Here is a 21,095-nt window from a genome sequence, read left to right as displayed (position 1 = left end):
ACCCTAAGGGAAATTTTTGAACATCGTATTTTATCAATAATCTCAAAAAAACAACGTTATTAAAGTATTATATAATATTTAAAAAACCTTTCGGCGGTGAACAAATTTCCACAGCCATTTCATAAAAAGAAAATGTTCATCGCCCGGGGAGTTATTATATTTGTGAATTTAATAAAATAATAAATTACTAAATAAATAAATGGACCTAAAATGGTGAATATTTACGAAATTTATTTTTGTTAATTCCTTTTTTTCCTGACACCGAACACGAAAGCATCATTCCCAGCAATCAGATGTCGAGGTGGCAAAATGAAAGACGGTCAGGTTGGTTGGTGGGGGGACGACGACTCGTACCCCACGAGGCCTACATTCGTCATCAGCTGATTCTCCCTGAAAAATGGCGTAAAAAGCGGAGGGAAAAGGGCGGCATGGGGTTGGGGGTAGTACGGGAGGGGGAGGTGCGATTAACGGGCAGGTCGTCGGCCGCGCAGAGCAGGCGAGTGGACGAGAGGATGGGTGAGGGGGTGACAGCACGATCGATAAGGGCGTCTCGCCGGCGCCACCCCTCACCCCCTACTCCCACAACCCACACACCCCCTTTCCGCCCAGTGTTTGCACTCGCACGCACCACAACACCGCGTGCCGCCCTCTACATGTACACGTGGTCACGACACCGCGTCAACGAAAACACACCTATCATTTACATCGATCATTTCAAAATACACCAAAATAGACATCGCGACGACCTCCGTCTATCTCGTTTCATCAGCTGATTCGATGCCGACCATACATATATTATGTAATGCAGACCATTTATATCGACTCACTGGTGCAACAAACTGCTCAATTACTTGCCGGTACATATCTTGCTCAAAGACAATGTGCAACTTTTGTTAATTGATAGAGGTTTTGTTCACTAAAGAGTTAACACATGTATTAAATATTACTCAAAATAGTATTAAATAATGTACCGAACGTTTTCATTCAATTGAAATCGGTGTTGTAAAATCATTAGAATGCTTATAAAAAGTAGCGAGCTCTAGGCCGTAGCGTCCACGACATACAAATCATTTTATATGTAACTAGTTGTTTTACCCGGCTTCGCTCAGTATTTGCAATATAAACAGCGTAAACACGGCGAGTCTAATATTCATCTGTATTTTTATTAAATTTATTTGAATCGAATCGAAACCATATCGAATTGATTTTTTTTCGATGTTACCAACAAACCTAACATACTTACATATGTAGTTACAGAGTCGCTTTCGAAATTATATATTAGATTTATTCCATTGATGGAAATTAGTCTATATATTTATATTGCTTTCGGACATTTGCTCTTAGTCAGTAGACGACGAGCAAATTGTCTGAAAATAATTAACTGGCAAAGATTTTGTTCTTAAAACGAGTATAAATATGTACCGCTATTCATGTAGGTACTCAATGTACCGGACGTTTTCATTTTAATATCGTCACTCTAAAGTTTTGTCAACTCCATCTGAAAACTACATTTGACAAAAGAATTACACGTTTATTAAAAGATTGTCGTCGAAAGAATAGTTGCGCTTTATAAAAAAAATCGTAGCAAGCAACTAATTGCGCGATAAATGCCTCATTTCATCAGTTGATGTGATGCTACACACATTTTTTGTTTCGTTCTGGTTGTTCCACGTTTCAATCCTGCGATTTAAATTTCGTTTATAAGTTATTTAGTACACTAAATTAAAAACAATTGAATGCTACTAAGCCTATTGAATGAACAAACCTAAAACTACTCGATACAAACCTACGTGCACAATCAGTGCAAATAGTATCTAAAAAGAAAATCACTCCCCTGTGAAAGGGTTTAAAGACCTTTGCAAAAATACACCATTACGTAAATATAATGACTGCAACACGTCAAAATTAGAGATGCAACGTTTTTAGAGATGCGGGCATCGATCGCCATGCAATGCGTACAACCGACACTGCAATCGCGCTCATGCGAAATGCAGTTGCATTAATTTTAATAACAGCAATCCCGTCGCGAGCACGTAACGCTTTCGCAAAAACAAAAAAAAGTCATCAACGTGATCGTCAATCAACAGCTGTGCAAACATTATATAATACTAGCACCCAGAAAGGTGATGGGGTGGAGAGACTGTTGGGAGTGACGTCACGCCCATTCAACCCTCTCTTTCACCGCAACCCCGTGAATGCATTCGACCCCTCGCCCTTATTGACTATCCTTGACTCAATGATCCGACAATGACTACCGCACTCCTTGGAGGCGGGCACAGCTGTTTGCTGCACCAAACTTACTAACCGAAGCGAACGAACCACCCTCCAATAGACAAGTGTACGATGTAACTTATTATGCAACAACAACAAATAACAGAAAATAAAAAATCGGATTACTTTTTATATCACGAATGTTCGTTATATAATTTGAACGATAAAGTGTTCAAAAATTTTAATGTACAATAACGATAAGACATTTGAAACAAGTGTTGTAATAAAAGTTCATATGTATGTAATGACATCTACCATTTAAATATAGTTTATAATAATAATTTGTCTAATAATAATAATATGTAAGTATTTTTAACTAATTATTCATCACAAATTTTGATTTTTAAAAAACGTGAGATGTTATATATACATACATACATAGATGACATTTACGAAAAAAGTGATGACGAAATTAATAAATATCGACACATTTAAAGGGCATCATGACACGCCGAAGAAATTACTGATTCACTTTATTCAAAATGTCTTCCCACATAACATTTGAAATAAAAGTGAGAAATCTTTTTTACGTCAATTATTAACTAACTAGCTGAAGGTCAAGGGTTCGAATTACCAAAAAATACGTAATACGAGTAAGACAAAGAGAGAAGTATCTGATTTTATAGAGAAGTATCAGTTCCATACAAAATCAGCATCACATCATTGTCCATGCCTACTTTTATTATTTGTACATATAACATTATCATCCATTTATATTATCTATATATTATTGATATGGATGATGGGGATTGCAATATTCTCTCTATCGTCTGGAATAAAAATATATTAGTATTATTACTTATTGACTAGCGCCGATCGGCGCTTTGCCAACAAGTCCATGGGCCTGAAATACGCCGATAGACGTTGTATTTTGAGCACGTACAAAGTAAACAAGACTACTATCCGCTAAGCCTTTCCAGGTAGCAATGAAAAAAAATGGATTGAACATGGGCCGTGTAATCCGTGTATTCATTTGTCAACGTTAATAAAGACTGGTTTACACCGGAATTTCTGAATTTATAACCATGGCAGGATTTCCCAGTGGAAGTCCCTAGTATTTTAGATTGTGAGCATTACATTTTTTGGGTTAGTTTTGGAAAAATACAATACATTCATTAAGAAATTGGAGACGAGAATAACTAGAGGTGACTTTATCGGTCTATAAAATACTTAATAATCACTATAATTGTCACATGTCTAATCTTATTACATTCAACGTAAACACTCACCTCAGAGGTCACTCGCTTAGACTCCAAAAAGAAAAATCTAATAAATTGATCAGAGGTTCATTCTTTTCAAACAGAATGGGTTTCAGTTTGGAATAGTCTTCCCAATGATATAGTAACATCTGATAACGTTAATATTTTTAAGAATAAGCTTGATACTTTTTTTAAAACTAAAGGATTTCTGTAATTATTCTTTCCCATAATCGTATTTCTGTTTTTATTGTTTATATTTTTTTTGCTCTTATTTTTATTATAATATTGTTTTTTTAATGTATTTTAATTTTTCTCATTTTATTTGCATATATGTATAATTTGTTAAAATATGTTTGATAAAAACCCCTTGGGTCTATCGGCTTTGTATATTAAATAAATAATCTTCTTTTGTTAATTTTACATTGTTGTTAGAGAGTCTAAACACAGCTTTACAAAACTCGAAATCCTCGCCGGTAGTTATCTAGGGTTTGTTTGGATTAGCTACGATTTTTATACCGGCTTTCTATTGGATTTCTAAATAATTCTAGTTGGAAATGTTGGCGAAATTTGCAGCGTGGCGGGCTTTCAACAGAAAAGACGTCAGCACTCAAAGGATTAACCACGTGGCAAAAGTATTAAAAACCTTGAAGCTTCGACATGCAAATTGATTCGTGATTGACATGATTCAACCTATGATAAGCACAGTGAAGTTATTGTAATTAATGGAAATAAAATTTCACACGATTAATTACACGTAGTTAATTCTACAATTGAGGAAAGGACGAAGAGGAGGAAGGCATAATAATTGGTGAAAGGTTGGCAAAGTTCGTAGGCGACAAGTGCTGAAATGATAGATTCGCACTGGAAAGTTGCGCCAGGGGAGCCCCCGTCTGGGGCGGCGCTCCCGCGGGACATCTCACACCGGAAAATTCAATTAGGGAGAACAGGCCGTGGCCCTGCGGGGCGGCGCGCCAGACACCGGTAGGGGGGATGAATGTGGGGGGGGGGCAGCCAGACAGGTCAAAGACCTCGTCTGGAATTGCTGGGATAGGGGTTGAGGGGGAGGCAACCTAGGGGTTGCCGCCGAAGGAGACCCTCACCGTGAGCCACCGCCGCCAGATCATGCCGTCTGCCTCGAACATCCACTCAATAAATAGCACGGTGTATTTATTTCCAATTATTTTCGAATCTCAATAAATTGGGAGAGGTCAAACGGAAAGATTGGTAAAGTTTGTAAAAATGCTTCACATATCATATATCACCGCTAAAAGCTAATAAACACTGTATTCAAATGAAATTAGTAGCATTATATCTAGAAAGCGGGCGAAATCTCGTAGAAAACATTTTAAAGTTCAGGCTAATTTTCATACGCAGCTATCAATTTAAGGTTTGTAATACTTATTAACAGGTAAATTAACCGAAAACCCTTTATTCCCTGAAAATTGAACGCATGACAGGTACACGAGTATTGAAATCACGACAACTGAACAGTTGAATATAGCGACAAGTTCACACAGTGACATGTGAACTAAGGGTTTCAATACCGGTACTACCAATTTTTGGACAAAATTCGACCTTCAGTACTACAGATAGTACAAAATAGATTACCACTAAACACAAGAACTTCAATTTAATGTTAGTTGAATTGTTTTGAATTTAGAAGAAAACGTTGAATCGGCTAGTTTGCATGGATTACATAGTCGAATAATAAGTCAATTCTTTTTGACTTGCTATTTAAAGCAGCCGCTAAGCCGGTAATGAAAGTCTACATTTTTGAAATCCTCAATGTGAACTTATGTAGAACTTAGACCACTGAACACAACCCGCAAAATTGTTTGAAATAGTATGAAATACAAATAAAATACTCAGGCATTCAATTACCTAGTTACCGGCTTTGAACATTTAAATTATTTAGCTTAAAATTCGAGTAAATTAGCAATATTATCATCAAACACTGGGGATATTAAATATATACTGGGAAGATGAAAAAAAAGAACGAATGAACCGATAATGCAAATGACAAAACCCCACAAGTCTAAAAGCAATCGTGACGCATGGCATTATCTATGAACATATGTACATATGTATGTAAGGAAATAATCCGTCATATGGTAGTTTGTAATAATATTTAGCCTTATATATTACATTTTTTTATTTGACGCCCCTCCCATATATAGTATATATAATTTTTAAATTTTGATCTGAACGTATAGAGACTATCCATGTATTCGTGTAATTTTCATTTCTATAATTGCAAGAAATCAAACTGATCCACCGAACATACGATTACATACATACATACAAGCAGATGATTGAATTCACATGTAGGTATTTATATTGGTAATAAATACGGTCACTTACGCAAACAGCCACATTAAATTTTCCAATCAAGAACTATTTGTATAATAAATTCCAATTATGAAATCCTACGAAAATACCACATGTTGGCAATTGCTAAAAATGTTGTATTTACATGTATTAAATTATAGAAATTTCTCATCAAGAATGGCGATGAACATTGAATTTGTGCTCAAAGTTCGAAAAAGTCGATTTAAATTATAAAGTTCAAATGGTCATTGTGAATAATTTCAATTAATTGGTCGTATAGTGAAAGGAAAAAACCGTAAATGCAAAACACGCGTAATATGAAATCCCCATTACGGAATCGCGGTGTTAATGTGGCGTATTAATCGAAAATCAATACACATGTACACGACCGAGTTAAAAATTCATCAAAAACGTTAAACGGACGAAAATTGTAAATTGTTTATACACACACGCGCTTTTTTCGAAACGAGCAAATATTTGTGATGGCGAAGGAAGCGGTTTAAAAAATTCAAAATAACGAACAATGTGTACCCATGTACAAACGAACATAAACAATTCATGTAACTTACTGAAGTCGATGAGGAGCCTGCCGTAGCCCTGTCTTTGATACGGAGGCAACGTCAGTATGCAGGAGACGTTGTAATTTTGTAATGAGTTCTTTTCCTGTGGACAAAAATACACATCGTTATGAATATAAATATTATAGCAAGTGTGATTAAATATATAAGAGATATTGTCCGGCGTTGCCTTGGGCGTATGAAAATAAAAACGTATTCCGAAAATATTATATAAGGGTCCATCGATCATACGGACCTCTTCCGAAAACCTCCTACGACCGAATTAGGTACTTCTTAACACACCTTTAGCGGGCGAATTTTTTTTGCAGCGACTAGCGGTAGCGGACCAAATCACAAGGCTGCGCGAATAAATATTATAAAAATAATTAAATGATTATAAAAATCGAATGATTAAATGATTATAAAAAAAATAATTAAATGATTATAAAAATTTAACAAATGATTATAAAAATCGCTCAACATTCAAACTCATATAAAAAAATCTGGGTTTGGTGCAAAGGATCGAAAAGCGCCAGACAGATTAACTGGATGGCTGCTTTAAACGCAATTCTCGACTTCACGAATGAAAAATTCAAAGGAGGTATGTAAAAATTGCACATCAGATGACGAGTAACCTTCCGATGTGCACAGATGCAATTATTAAAATTGAGTCGGATCTTTCTGGCGAGTTTTTAATAATTTAATAAGGAAAAATTCGGAACTTAAGTATCAGAAGCACAGAACGTATACAGGGTAGGTATGTCGGGACATCGGGTAGATTTCGCTTAGTGTAAGTGCGAGCAGTGCGCACGTATAAGGTACACGTGTCGTTAATCTGTGGTTCAGTCTGTCTGGCGCTTTTCGATCGTTTGCACCGCATCGAAAAAATCTCCATATACTATTGGAATAAACATAGTACTACGTATCCCGCCTTCCGCGATGAACCGATATCAAATGTAATATGTACTACGTATCCCGCATTTCTCGTCAAGCTCATATGAAACGTAGTACTACGTGACCCGCTTAAGGTGTGTTAATTATTGAAAACTGTAGAATTCCATAGCGTAGACTAGCCGACGTTCCTTGAGTGGATGAAAGTCGAAAAATAACCTCAAAAGGGCTCTGGCCCCTTCCAAAACTTGTCAACGGTGTAAGTTAAAGCGCAGATACACAACATAATTGTACGGCACGGCACGCCTAGGTAGATTACAGTTGTGAATGTGAGTGTCTTTTGTCATTGTTACTGCTTACGATATCATGATACATATCTAAGTTTCTCCTACATTTCTTCAAATATGGGTATCACCGTTATCGATCACTGTCAAAATTACGTCCATACAAGGAAAAGATATCATCGAAGATACCCAGGTGGTGAATTTTGGTCTGGCATAAATCAGGCGTGTTGGCTTTTTTTTCATCATTAAAAAAAAACACGTGCCGCGTACCACTCTGTGTGTTTGCGCCATTATGATACTTGATATAGTATATTATATCAAATTGGGAGAACCTAAAATGTGTATAGCAGATAACGTTAATTTTTTAACATACATTTTATTTTCAAATAGTTATATACCAGGAAGGCCTAACAGGTAAGCCCCAATGCGCCTTCCTAGACAATTAATTACAAACATTGCAGAATTTTTATTACATAAATCGCTGTATCGCTGAAGAACACGAAATTAACAATTAATTCATTAACGAATTAATCCATAGAAATCTATCGATTTAGACTTGTACATAAATTTATACATATTGTACATAAATCAAATTCAGATATTTGTAACATAGCGGATAGGATGGTTTTTGCCAATTTTATGGGGGGAACCGTTGCAACAATGAAATCAGATAAATTGGCAAACTCTGATAAGAAACGATCGACTTGGAGTCACAAATATCCAAGTCTGACCAGAAATATTAAAGTTTAGCACGGGATCGAACCCGGTCGCCTCTCGGTGCTAAACATAAACGCAACCACCGAGCCATACATATGTACATACAATCATTTTAACCCTTTCAACATATTTTGCCATATGTTGATAGGAAAAAAAGATCTGTTCATAGCAATCAATACGACAATCCATCGCAACGATTCATCGAAATCACAAGTTGATGTTTAAGAATTAGTCGTTTCAAGAACTTTACAAGAATGAATAAAATTAAAAATCACTGGCTATGACATAAAATATCGTGGATAGGCGTGTATGCGATAAATAAATCTGGGTGATCACTGCTAATTACAAGCTTTAAATCAATATACATAATTCAGATGACAATTCGCATGACAAATAAAATGATACATTGTTAGTGCGGACCCGGAAATAAGCCCCACCTTTGGTATCGCCGTTACGACTTGACATGTCCTTTCCTCTAATTATAATTCAATAAAGCGATGATTCCATCACATCTTTGTCAGTCTAATCTTGTGTAACTACCATGTTTCGCATCATTAATCTCAATTTTTTTACAAGACGGACTGCAGAGTGCAGTTTGACTGGCATAGATGGAATATTTGCAAGACTGGACGATGACGATGACGATGTAATGTCGGGACAGTCGACCTTCCTGGTTGAATTGATATCGAGGCGCACTGTAATCAACTCTTTAGTTTTACTCGATGAATTAGGAAGAGGAAAATCTACATATGACGGAGCTACTATAGCAGCATCCGCAGTGGAAGAGTTGAGTGGCAGGGGTTGTCGCACAGTGTTTTCAAATCATGTTGTGTATAATCATTACATTTAATGATGGTATTTGGTAAATTTTACCATAGGTGTCGCCTTGGGCAACATATGATCGGTGGCACATATGATCGCACATATATAATGGAGAAATAAATGTGACATATAGAAACTTTTTTAGTTGTCAATGTTATGAAGAAATACTCTTTGTACTCGAATGCCGCCATAGCGGCGGCATTGAGGTTTGGCGTATTACTCGAATGCCGCCACTGCGGCGGCATTCGATAATATTACGTTATAGTCATTTATACTTTTATTGGTTACTCTAAATCTTTGAATATCCATTATATATTTATAACAAGGACTATGTTAGCATGAATGCATAATAATAAGTTAATAATTCGTATAGTTATAAAGTGTTTTGTCACTTAAGTGCAATGTTGCAACATTTTACAGCAGTCATAAAATTTAAAATTTGAGTCAATACACAGTGTTACAGGTATTAGGTTATTTGTTTTGTGTTTTGAACTGCCAAAAAATTGTTTCGAAAGATACATTGTTTAGAAAGAAAATATTATTTCAAGCAGACATACATTAATTTTGAAATTATAGGTGTTCTTTGGAAATATTTTCTACATTGAATATAAAAAAAATATTTTAAATATTAATTTTTATTAATATTAACCAATTGTATGTGTTTTAGTCCATAAAATTAAAATATATTTTTTTATTTTTACTTAAAAACATTAAAATAAAAACAAAATTACTCAAAAACGTTTCGAGTTTACGGTATCAACACGTAAAAAATCTTCGAGTGCAAAAGGTTATAATAATGTATATTTCCCATTGATGTACATATAATATTGATGTGTAGTATACATCAATGATATTTCCGTTTAAAAAAATATCTTGACGAATTAGCGGTATTGTACTCTTGTATTGGAATATTGTGTAAGAAGTTTAGGTCGAAATGGAAGAAAGTATTCAATGTTCACCATTATTTCTATAGTTGGTAGTAGTATTTTCTTTAGAAGTGCATCACCCAGCAGATTTCATTATTGGAATAAAAAAAAAATTGAAAAAATATCAGTAACCGATACTAAGTTTCAGTTTCGACTAACGGTGTTCAAAAAATCCCAAAAAGTCCCAAAATACACACAGAAACACACACATTTTTTTCTAGATCATGAAAACGTGATCAGTAATCGATTCTGAGTTCGAATCAGTCAAAATCTCGAGTTCGAATTTTCGCATGATCACAAAACTCCATCTATTGTTACTACGTAAATAGATAAAGTAAAAAGATATATATATATATACATATATACATACATACATACATCTATACATAAATGAAAAATTAAAATTTTCTTTGACGACCACGTTCGGCGATATTCATAAAACGTTGAATCTAATACAGTTAAATAAGAAATTAAACGATAGCTCATAAATAATACAAGAGAGGTCGCACAAGACAGACGAGGGAGGAGAGGAGGATGAGGAGAGTCTGCAATTTCAGTGAAACAAAGACGCTATTGAGACGAATCGACTGGTGGATGACCAAGTCGGTGATTGACCCCCGAATCCGAACAAAGTAGAGGTTAAATTTATCCAAGGGTTGCGCAGGCAGGGGGTGGGTGGGTGGGTGGGTGTAGAAGGAAAGTCGTACGGTCACATCTCAAAAGATCGCATCCCAAGTTCATCGTCATGACGTCGTAAATTACACATAAAGTGACGCACTAACGATGACGCAGATTCAGACCACGTATACAAAGCGAATTGCACTGATAAATCACGCTCTTATTTTAGAAATTTTATTATACTCAGCTTCATTTTTCTTCATTCGTGTCAAATTTCGTCAAAACAAATTCTTCATTAGCACACACACACATTTTGCAAAATTCGCGAGCAAACATTACAGACAAAAACTGTAAACTATGCAAACTTACATCATACAAAATTTACAACGCGAGTGAAATTTGTTTCATATCAAATTACCACGTAAGAAAATACTCACTAGTATATAATTTTAAGTTTATTTTTTTTTACATTAGAATTAAAACAATGCTGATTTTGCAATTGTATTGAAACTGGTAGATAAGGTAGCCGGTTTTGAATACTGAATTCAGTCTACGAACATCATCCCATGTTTCGGTTTGGTAACGATATTAAATTCCATGATAGTCCACAATCGCCAGGCTGTAATCGATCGATAAAATAGTATGAAGCATAAACGATCGAATAATTTAGAAGGCACACAAGACCAAAATAGCAATTGGAGGCGACCGCTCTAAATATAGCCGGCAAAAAACAAATTGTACATACATACATGTGGTACATGAATCGAAGAAAATATGAGTAGAATTTCAATTAATTTTCAGTGTCTCCTACGCAGGATCGTTACATTACAATAAAGAGACAATGTTATCTGAAAAAAGAAATCGACTTTACTGTGGCGTTTTGAGGGGCACTGAAAAGGCAAAAGGAAACGCATTGTTTATTGTTTTAAGCAAGGTTCAAATTTTGTATATGTCCTAGTGATTATGATCGACCGCAAATGGCGTTCGATAATTATTAAAATTAAAATGCGAGATTCTCCGAATTGTAAAGATAATAAAGTTCGCGAAACGGGAGAATTGGCTTTTACATTGAGGGGAAAACGGTCACGATTAACACCGGATCAGTGTTTTCGAAACATTACAAAATATAATTATTATTAAAAAATAAAAAAAACAAATACAAATGTATCATGGTCGACAGTCATACGACGTTGGATTTTAAAATAAAAATATAACAACTTATAGTTTATTTATTGTTGGGCGATCTATAGCAACGATTTATCATAGCGACAAATCAATAAGTAGTAGGTCTTTTGAGGACACAAAATTATATCAAAACAATAAGACGCGTTTGAGTGTTTTAAAATATCTTTAGTGTTTTGATATGATTCGAAATTACATCCGAAATGTATTATCCAACCAAAATTAAATGATTTCGCTCAACTAAGCGATTTCTACGAAAGCTAAGTCGCATCGTATTCTACCCTATTACACTTATATCATATTTTGTATTTATATTCGAATAAAACATTATTTATTTATTTTATTTTTACATACATATATGTATGGAAAGCCTAACAGGTGAACCCCAATGCGCCTTCCTGGCCAATTACAAACAACGATATACAATATTTAGAATAATTTTAACAAAGCATCATAGAGACATCAATGGATACATTTTTGATAAACTTACATTTTCGGAGTATTTTTTAAATATATCGTCAAATTTCGAGATGCTGAAAATATTTGCAAGACATTTATGGACAAATTTGCAGCATTTTTTATACGGATCTGTGACTTGGATATGTGACTCCAGATCGATAGTTTCCTATCAGAGTTTGGCAATTTATTTTGATAACATCGTTGAAACGGTTTCTCACCAAATTGGCCACCTCCATAGTACATATTTATTTTTTAATTTATACCAAGAAAGCCTAAAAGGTAATCCCAATACGACTTCCCGGCCAGAAACATTATACATTCGATAGTATTATTAGTATCATACAAAGTAAATCCATATAAATTAACATCCACAGAGGTATTTATGGTTACATTTTTGTAAATTTGCAGCATTTTATACGATTCAGCGAAATTCAAGATTGCTGAAAACTCGAGATTTGCGAAAAAATGAGTAAGGTTGCTAACTTGTTGGAACCGTTACAATTAAAAATCAGATAAATTGGCAAACTCTGATAGGAAACGATCAACGAAACGTCTGGCCAGCAGAAACCAGTGGGATTTGAACGTATGACCACTTTGTTCAAAAGATTATATGCTAACTACTAGTCTAGTCTGCTGGTTATGTATAACTATAGCTATATGTATGTATAGCTTATTTATAATTTTTTTCTCTCTTTTCTTTTATAAGACATTCCCTTCTTTGTTGTTTTTTATAATTTGTAATTATTATTATTATTATTATTAGTTGTGTGTATATACATATGTTTTGTTTTTGTTATGTCTAATTTCTTTAGTTATTATTTTGTTTCTTTTATTTTCTGTTATATTTTTGAGCATTGTGGCGCATTAGGAATTCCTGTAATGCTACAATGGTCCAAGCTTTAAATAAATAACTTCAGCCATAGGTGTCGCCTCGAGCAACGTGGTAAATGTCTTTTTCTGTTATTAAGTTTAGCTCGCATTACATAAATAATACTTCTTATTTCTACTTTTGTGGTCCGCAATATATTTTTCCTCATTTCAGTGGACCGCCGGCGTAAAAATCTTGAGAAACACTGATCTAGATGATAATACAACATTGTATGGACACAAGGTCCAGTGTTGCATATATATTTTTTTGTTTTAATTTTATTTCGTTAATGCATTCGCAAACGATACCTATGCGATCAAAAGTACAAGGAGAGGCTGTTCGTTCAGCTGATTTATTAGCTCTGCGACCAAGGTGAAGCGAGCACAGAACTTCTTCTGAAATCACAGACTTCCAACGACAAGATGGGGACGCGAATCCTCGCACAGCGCACAAAGGATCTGGGAGATTGGGAATTTCGACCGAAAATGCGTCCGCAGATTAAATTAAAATTTCCAACGGCCGATTCTTCATACTCGAACCGTCTTGTCCGAATTTATTTTGCACGGTCGACTTGCTTTTTTTCTTTCACTTTGGACTCGCATTAAAAGGCAAGCGATTATTTGGCGAGGTGGCAGCCGCTTCCCAGCCGTCTCAAGGCCCCCGACAACAGGGTTACCTGGCCGCTCAGCCGCCTTGTGCAACCGACTACATGTGTGTGTGTCTCTTACGTGCACGGGCCTGTATGAGTGTGCACGAGCGGCCATTTATTCTATGGTACACTTGTAGGAATCATCGAAAATGATCAATCGAAAACGAGCATTCATTTGGCTCCTACTAGTCTATTCCGTTCGTCCCTCCAGCTCAGCCTACAAATGGATTCTTTTCATTCAAAAGACTTGCGTCAAATCTACCAACATAGCCCAGAAGTAAGGATACAAAGCAGAAAAAAAGGTTGACAATAGTGAAGCATTTTTTGTGGACAATGGAAACCTGACCGCCGCCCTTTATTAGTAGCAAACAGAGGATAGGTAGCATATTTTTAAGGAACCGTTTCAGATAAATCGGCAAATTCTGATGGGACACGATCGACATAATTGGCCAGCAGCATTGTAGAAATACTTAAAATTACATATGATTCTGTTCAATCGAGGACCTCTCTCAGTTGCTAGTAGCATAAGGTCGCCAGCAAACTATACAATTAACTCCTTGAAGTCCTTCTGGGTAGAGGTTGTGATCGAGAATTCTCGAGAAGTTTCTCGAGAATATTTTATCATGAAAATTCTCGAGAAATCGTTTATTAGAATCTCGAAAATAACGAGAATATTTTAAATGTATCACTGCATGTTTTTGTTCAGTAAACTGATTGCTTTATATACTTGTTAACTCGTAAATAATTTTATGTGAAATGTTTAGTATGAATATATTGCATGAAGCATTAGATGTTTGATTTATTATTTATGGTATTTGTTTCATACATAGTAATCAGTGTTTAGTAAGTATTTTAATATGCATAGATGGTCAGTATTTTTATTATTTGTCAAAATCTCAAATCTGAGAAAATGAGATTGTTGAATCTCGAGAATTAAAAAAAGTCAAGAAATCCTACAAAGCTAGAGCAATGATAGTAAGTGAAACGTAAAGGAGGTTTGTAAAAAAAGGTTGACAATAGGCAACCCCTCTTTCCTGGGAAATAGCACTCGAGCCCCTACCCTTACCCAGAAGGACCTCAAAGGGTCAGTTGTATAGTTCGGTAGTGACCTTATGCTACTAGCAACTGAGAGGTCCTCGATTGAACAGAATCATATGTTATTTTTAAGTATTTCGGCAATGCTGCTGGTCAATTATGTCGATCATGCTACCAGAGTTTGCCGATTTATCTGATTTAATTCACAAAAAATGCTTCACTATTGTCAACCTTTTTTGCTGTCGTGCTTTGTAGGACAATAGATTGAAAATAATTTCAAATTAAACATACAAGTTTAGCCATAGGTGTCGATTTAGAGTAACCAGATATAGCACTGTGGTAAAATAGAATTAAAAATTCGTGCAAATGTTGAAGCGATAATTTCGTTTAGACTTTGAAATCCACATGGGGTTTGTCCAAATTATGACACGGAGACACATTATGATGCGCGTGGAGACACAAGTGTTTTACTATGGATACACAAAGCGCTCACAGAGACACACGAGCGTTGTGTTTCCGTGTCATAATTTGGGCGTAGTTTGATTTCTTAAAAACACATTATGAAGAATGCAATTAGAGCAAAAATGTTTCGTATTGCATTGCTGCATATTTGTCAAAGTTCATTAGAATGTCAGGTATTAATAGATGAAACGAAAGTTTAGTAAATGAGTACATAATGAGCCTAACATCTCATATGATTATATCCTAAAACAAGATTTAATCGATTCAATGATAAGTAAAATTATAATTCTGTCTAAACAAAAGTACTGTATGTTTGAGGGCCAGACTGGGTCACCTCGAAGTGAGGAATTTACTAGTGGGCATCAGTCTTTCGATATGTCGATATTTTTCGACAACAACCCACCAAGAAATTCCTTCGTAGAACTAGTGTTCATTTAGGTAGGAATTTTAATTCTAAGGCAAGGAATATGCTTTTTTTATTATATACTAGTGGTGCTACCCGGCTTCTCTCGGTTCCACTGTTGACGATCTCTTCCGTTTTAGCACGGACATAATAAAAGTAACTTGAAATGGAAATGCAGTCTAGTAGTGAGAATACCGTCGGAAAATTAAAAAAAAAACAATATTATTTAACAACCGACCAATCACAAACGTCTTTGATCAATCCAGCCAACCAGAAACGAATTACAGACGCCGTCTCGGTTTTATATATAAGATCATAGAGATAGGGCGAAAACATACAGCGATGTACGGCACACCGTGTGCATGGCTCCTCGCCGTGTGTGGTCTCCTACATGTCTTCAAATATGGGATACACCGTTATCGATCACTGTCAAGCAAGGATAAATACAAGCATACAATTTGACCGAAAATGTCTGCAAGGCATGTTTAAAAGTATCTAAAAAAAAAAAACCACGTGCCACATTCACCGCTGTGTGATTTCGCCCATAGAGTGGGAAGCATTTTATAATATCAACAAATTCGAGATGCTTATAAACTAGAATTTGCGGGAGATAAATAAGATATATTTTATGTACATTATAGTTCGGTGATTATTGATCACAAAGCGCTCGCCCAAGTCACTAAAATCTCTATAACGGAATATCTGGCAGCCGAAAAGTCCATCACACTAACGAGAATTCCGTATTCGCGATTTTCATGGCAAAAATTGTCTTTTGAGCGATCGCAATGTGACTAATAATCCAATAACCGTACATTATATGTACATACAATAATACATTAAAAAAATGTGTATACATATATTCATATGTTCTATAATTTAACGATCGACCAATCACAAACGTCTTTGACCAATCCAGCCAATCAGAAACGACTTTGACGACAGCCAATCAGCAACGAATTGCAGACGTCGTTTCGATTCTAAATACCGAATGAATGGACGAATCCAATTACCAGAAAGCACACAACTTCATTGCTATATTTATTCGTCTCGTACGTTTTCAAGTCCATAAATTCCAATACAGAAATTGCATTAAAGACACCTGGCCCTCAACCGAGCTGATCGATAACATCACCGGTGGTGCTGCGGCGAATTAACCCAACATCGCATTTACCGAGCAGTAAGCCCTACTGGCATTGCAAACACCCCATTCAAACGCCAGTATACCACTTATAATCGATCGACATTAACGATTAACTCAGAGCCGCTCTCAAACATCAATACGGCAAGATTGATCGCCTTTTAAACGGTGAGACAATCGACGCCCGGCAATGCCCAATGCGACACACAGTACCAACCACGCTCTCGCATCCCACGTTACTTTTACCGACCGCTTGCATACCATCTCGCATACATATTACATTTCGGATCTAGCCGACGAATTTCATACCAAAATCAAAATTAAAAAAAAAAAAAGAGTGTTGGCGGCCCTGTTGCGCGGGGCCAGACACGGCACGGCACTGACCCACATGGCCGCCTGCACCGGTCTTGCGACACAACGTACATATACAATCACAATTTTTGCACACGGGGGCCACGTGTAGCCCGGCATAACCATACTCGTTAGATTTGATCGATGAATAAGAATGGCCATTTTATTTTCATTTCGACGCAGAACTACATCCATCTGTGAGGGTACATACTAGCGGTAGCCGCGAGGTAACAAATTCAAGACTACATACCTGACATGCCATGTTAGGCAATCACAAATCAACATTATACAGATATTACAAATTAACTGATTAACTGTAACATTATACAGATATTAAAAACCGCAAGCATATATATTACTTGCGGCATATGTACGTATGTACAATCAACAGTTTCAGACTAGACGAGTTTGCGAGAAGGAGCCTGTTTTATTAGATAAATCGGCAAACAGGAGACGGTCGATCTGGATTTGATGAACATTCAGATGTAGCTAGCAGCGATAGACGTACTCGTTATCATTGAAAAAATCGAATATTTTTTCGATTCCGGCTAGGATTGTAACCCAAGACCTCTCTACTTGTAAACAATTGCTTAGCCAGGGTGCTAATCAATCGTCTAACACTATGACGGCCGCTGACTCATATTTGTATCATGTTGGGTGCACAACGCTTAGTGGCCGCTGACACATATATGATTCACGACAGTGCGAACTGTTTCAGTCCGCTGATATATTTTTGTATCACGTTTTCGTCAATCGTTTGTGGCCGATGATACAATTTTGTATCAAGTTTTCGCTTATGACGAAAACGTGATACAAACATATATCAGCGGACTGAAACAGTTCGCGCAGTCGTGAATCATGTATGTATTAGCGGCCAGTAAGCATTGTGCACCCAACATGATACAAATATGGGTCAGCGGCCGTCATAGTTTTAACACATTGAAAATAATTGTGACTTAAAGAGAACTATATGCAGACAAGTTGGCCGAGAGGTATCTATCACATTTTCAGCGGCTATCCAGTAGTCTGACAACAGATGGAAGGAATAAGGCACAGACACATAGCATAGATCAGGCGCGGTAGCATTTTTTACTCTATGGCACCCAGACCAAAAAAATCCTTGTATTGACATAGGTTTGACAGAGATCGATAACGGTGATTGCCGTATTTGAAGAAATGCAGGAGAAACTTCACGAAAAAGAAACATGATTTTTCACCACAAGAGGCCAAGAACGCGCCCGTGCCGTACGATTCAGTATGTTTGCCTTGTTGTATTCGTTGATCATTGGTCAACCAATAAAGCGCTCAACATGAGGTGCCTTCTCCAGCGAATACAGTCTGAGAGATCATTTCGTCAGAGAACGAGACGGTTGTCCAGTTATTATTTATTTAAGCATAATACAAATACTATATATAAGAATTACCGAGACATTTATGTTATAGATTTTTTTTTTAATCATATTCAAATATTGGTGACATAGTGGGTAGGATGATTTTTGCCAATTTTGATGGAGGAACCGCTTCAACGATCAAATCATATACATTGACAAACTCTGATAGGAATCGATAGACTTGGAGTCACAAATATCCAAGTCTGACTAGCAGCATTAAGATTATACTCAGAATAAAATCATTTCAATCTTTCAAATCATCTCACGGGATCGAACCCGGCGCCTCTCAGTGCTAAGTATCAACGAAAACCACCGAGCCACGCTGCTGACTGTATGTACGTATATTACACCAGATCAACTTCTCCTTGTTTTATTATACATGCAATGATTTTTACGATATTTAATATGGGTCCAATAAAGCAACGACGAAGTTTAGACTTTTTGCCAATATTGCATTTGACAAAAGAATTTTTCGTTCCAAAAAAGATACCCAGAAATGAAATCGAGACATTCATCTCTTGATATCTTTTGTGTAGCGTCTATGACAAATATCGTAGCTAGAGAGACTATCCGCCGACAAACTCTCCGTGAACGTCTTTTTAGCAAGTTATTCGAAAAATGTATGAAATCCGACAAATTACCGTAATAAACGAAGCTATTGTCATTTCCAACGATGTTCACAAAACAAGTGTACGTCTAAGACAACAACGGTGACATGAATGAATATTTGTAAAATAATAACATTGGTATTTTCATTTCTAGAAGAAGTCGTACGTACGCAGTTCGTTTTTTTTACTCTCCCCCCTCCTCTAGCCACGAGTCCGACTCGCAGCTTGAGAGCACCTGGAGTTCAAGAGAAGGAAAATGCGCTGAAAAATCCCGATACGGAGTTAAATACTTGGGATGATGTTGCAGTATTCGGTGTTGGTTCGGTTTGTGGTGAGTCAAGCGGGGGAGCAACGACCAATCCGACACAATATAGAACAAAAGCGATCCGAGGCATAGTAGATGAGAGAGCGCGCGAGACATGATTTATCGGAATATTTCAACGGACGAGAGATGTGGAAGCTGGCCGAATCTGTTTGCGAATGAAATTTGCAACAATGTAAGGACCGATTTCCGCGAAGTACCAAACCGCATACCTCCCGCACTGCAGCAGGACGAAAAAAGGTTTCAACACTATCGACATTCCGCTGGTGTACATTCGAAATGGTCGCGTTGCACACATGCCGACGATTATTGGTTTTGCAAGTAAAGTTTGATACGTATTAGGTTTTGAAACCATAATGCACCTTTTCATTCGTCAATTATTACCTAGGAGTGAAATAAAAATATATATATAAATATACATATATATGAGAGATAAAGAGAGCCTATAATTTAGGGTTGTCAGATTTCATGCAAGTCAAACCGGGACACCCCCCAAAAAAACAAAATCATATCAAATAATTCATAATTTATATTAAATAATTTAATTATATTAATTACTTAAATAGGAACGAAAGCAGCCATAGAAAATTAAATTTAAAAACAATTGAAAATATAATATAAACCAACGAATAGGAACACAGGGAACCATAAACTTCTAAATTAAAAAAATACAAATAATACAAACAAAAAAATATAATTTTTTTAATAAATATGTACGTTTCTAAAATCTATATTTTTATATACATACTTTTCATTAGATTTAGCCTTTTGCAAGAGTATTTTATTTGTAATTAGATAATCATACATTTGGCAAAAATTTAAATCATAGTTTTCAATGCATTTTAGAATACTTTCAACAGTATCCACAGAAAGTCTATTTCTTTCATCTGTCATCGAACTTTTGTTCATAGTTTATGTTAAATATTTTTTACATAATTCTGAGTTAAAAACTTCTGTAGGAATTTAAAAATGAGTTAAACCGGGACACGAGACTTAAAACTGGTGACAATGCCGATTAATCGGGACGCCTGACAACCCTACCTATAATTCAACTTACCTACTTATAATGCAACTTAACTTAACCCTCTCTAATTTCTATGACATTATATATTCTATTTTTAATGATTGTTTTCGGTTGAAAGGATTAGTGACGAGTAAAAGGATTTATCCGCCTTGGTTTACTAAAGAAATTATTAATCTCTTAAAAAGTAAATATCAAACACATAAACTCTGGAAGAAATCGAGCAATCCTCTTATCTTAAATAATTTCCGTATTTTACGTACGGAAATTAAGAAATTAATTAATAATGCATATAATGTTTATGTAGCTGATTGTGAAAGTTCCATAGTTAAAAACCCTAAGAAATTCTGGAACTTCATCAATTCTAAACGTGTAAATCGTGTAAAGTCGACCATTATGTACAATGATTCTGGATTGTTAGAGGGTGATCAAAACATTGCTAATGGATTTGCCGACTTTTTAAAATCAGTTTTCAATAATCCTACTGATTCCATGGAACCTACCAATGACTCGGAATTTACTTTCCCCACTTTAGCGATTAATCATCTTGACTCTTCCGATCTGAAATATGGCTTTCTAAAGTTAAAAAATAT

The 21,095-nt window shown here is 35.9% G+C and overlaps 2 protein-coding genes across 2 annotated transcripts in view; both read right to left on the bottom strand.

Moving 5' to 3' along the window:
- The window catches only part of LOC143911157 (uncharacterized), a 369,714-nt gene that overhangs the window by 5,646 nt on the left and 342,973 nt on the right, over positions 1–21,095 (bottom strand). The window lies entirely within an intron of this gene.
- Positions 1–21,095, bottom strand: part of chm (lysine acetyltransferase chameau) — a 76,171-nt gene that overhangs the window by 25,131 nt on the left and 29,945 nt on the right. The window contains exon 10 of the mRNA XM_077429925.1: positions 6,368–6,461. Coding sequence (XP_077286051.1) covers positions 6,368–6,461 — 94 coding nt within the window. The remainder of the gene's footprint in view (positions 1–6,367; positions 6,462–21,095) is intronic.

This window comes from Arctopsyche grandis, chromosome 4, assembly GCF_051622035.1.
Source record: "Arctopsyche grandis isolate Sample6627 chromosome 4, ASM5162203v2, whole genome shotgun sequence".
Classification (NCBI taxonomy): Eukaryota; Metazoa; Arthropoda; class Insecta; order Trichoptera; family Hydropsychidae; genus Arctopsyche; species Arctopsyche grandis.
Note: the sequence above shows the minus strand (reverse complement) of the source record. Positions and strands in the feature narration are given on the sequence as shown.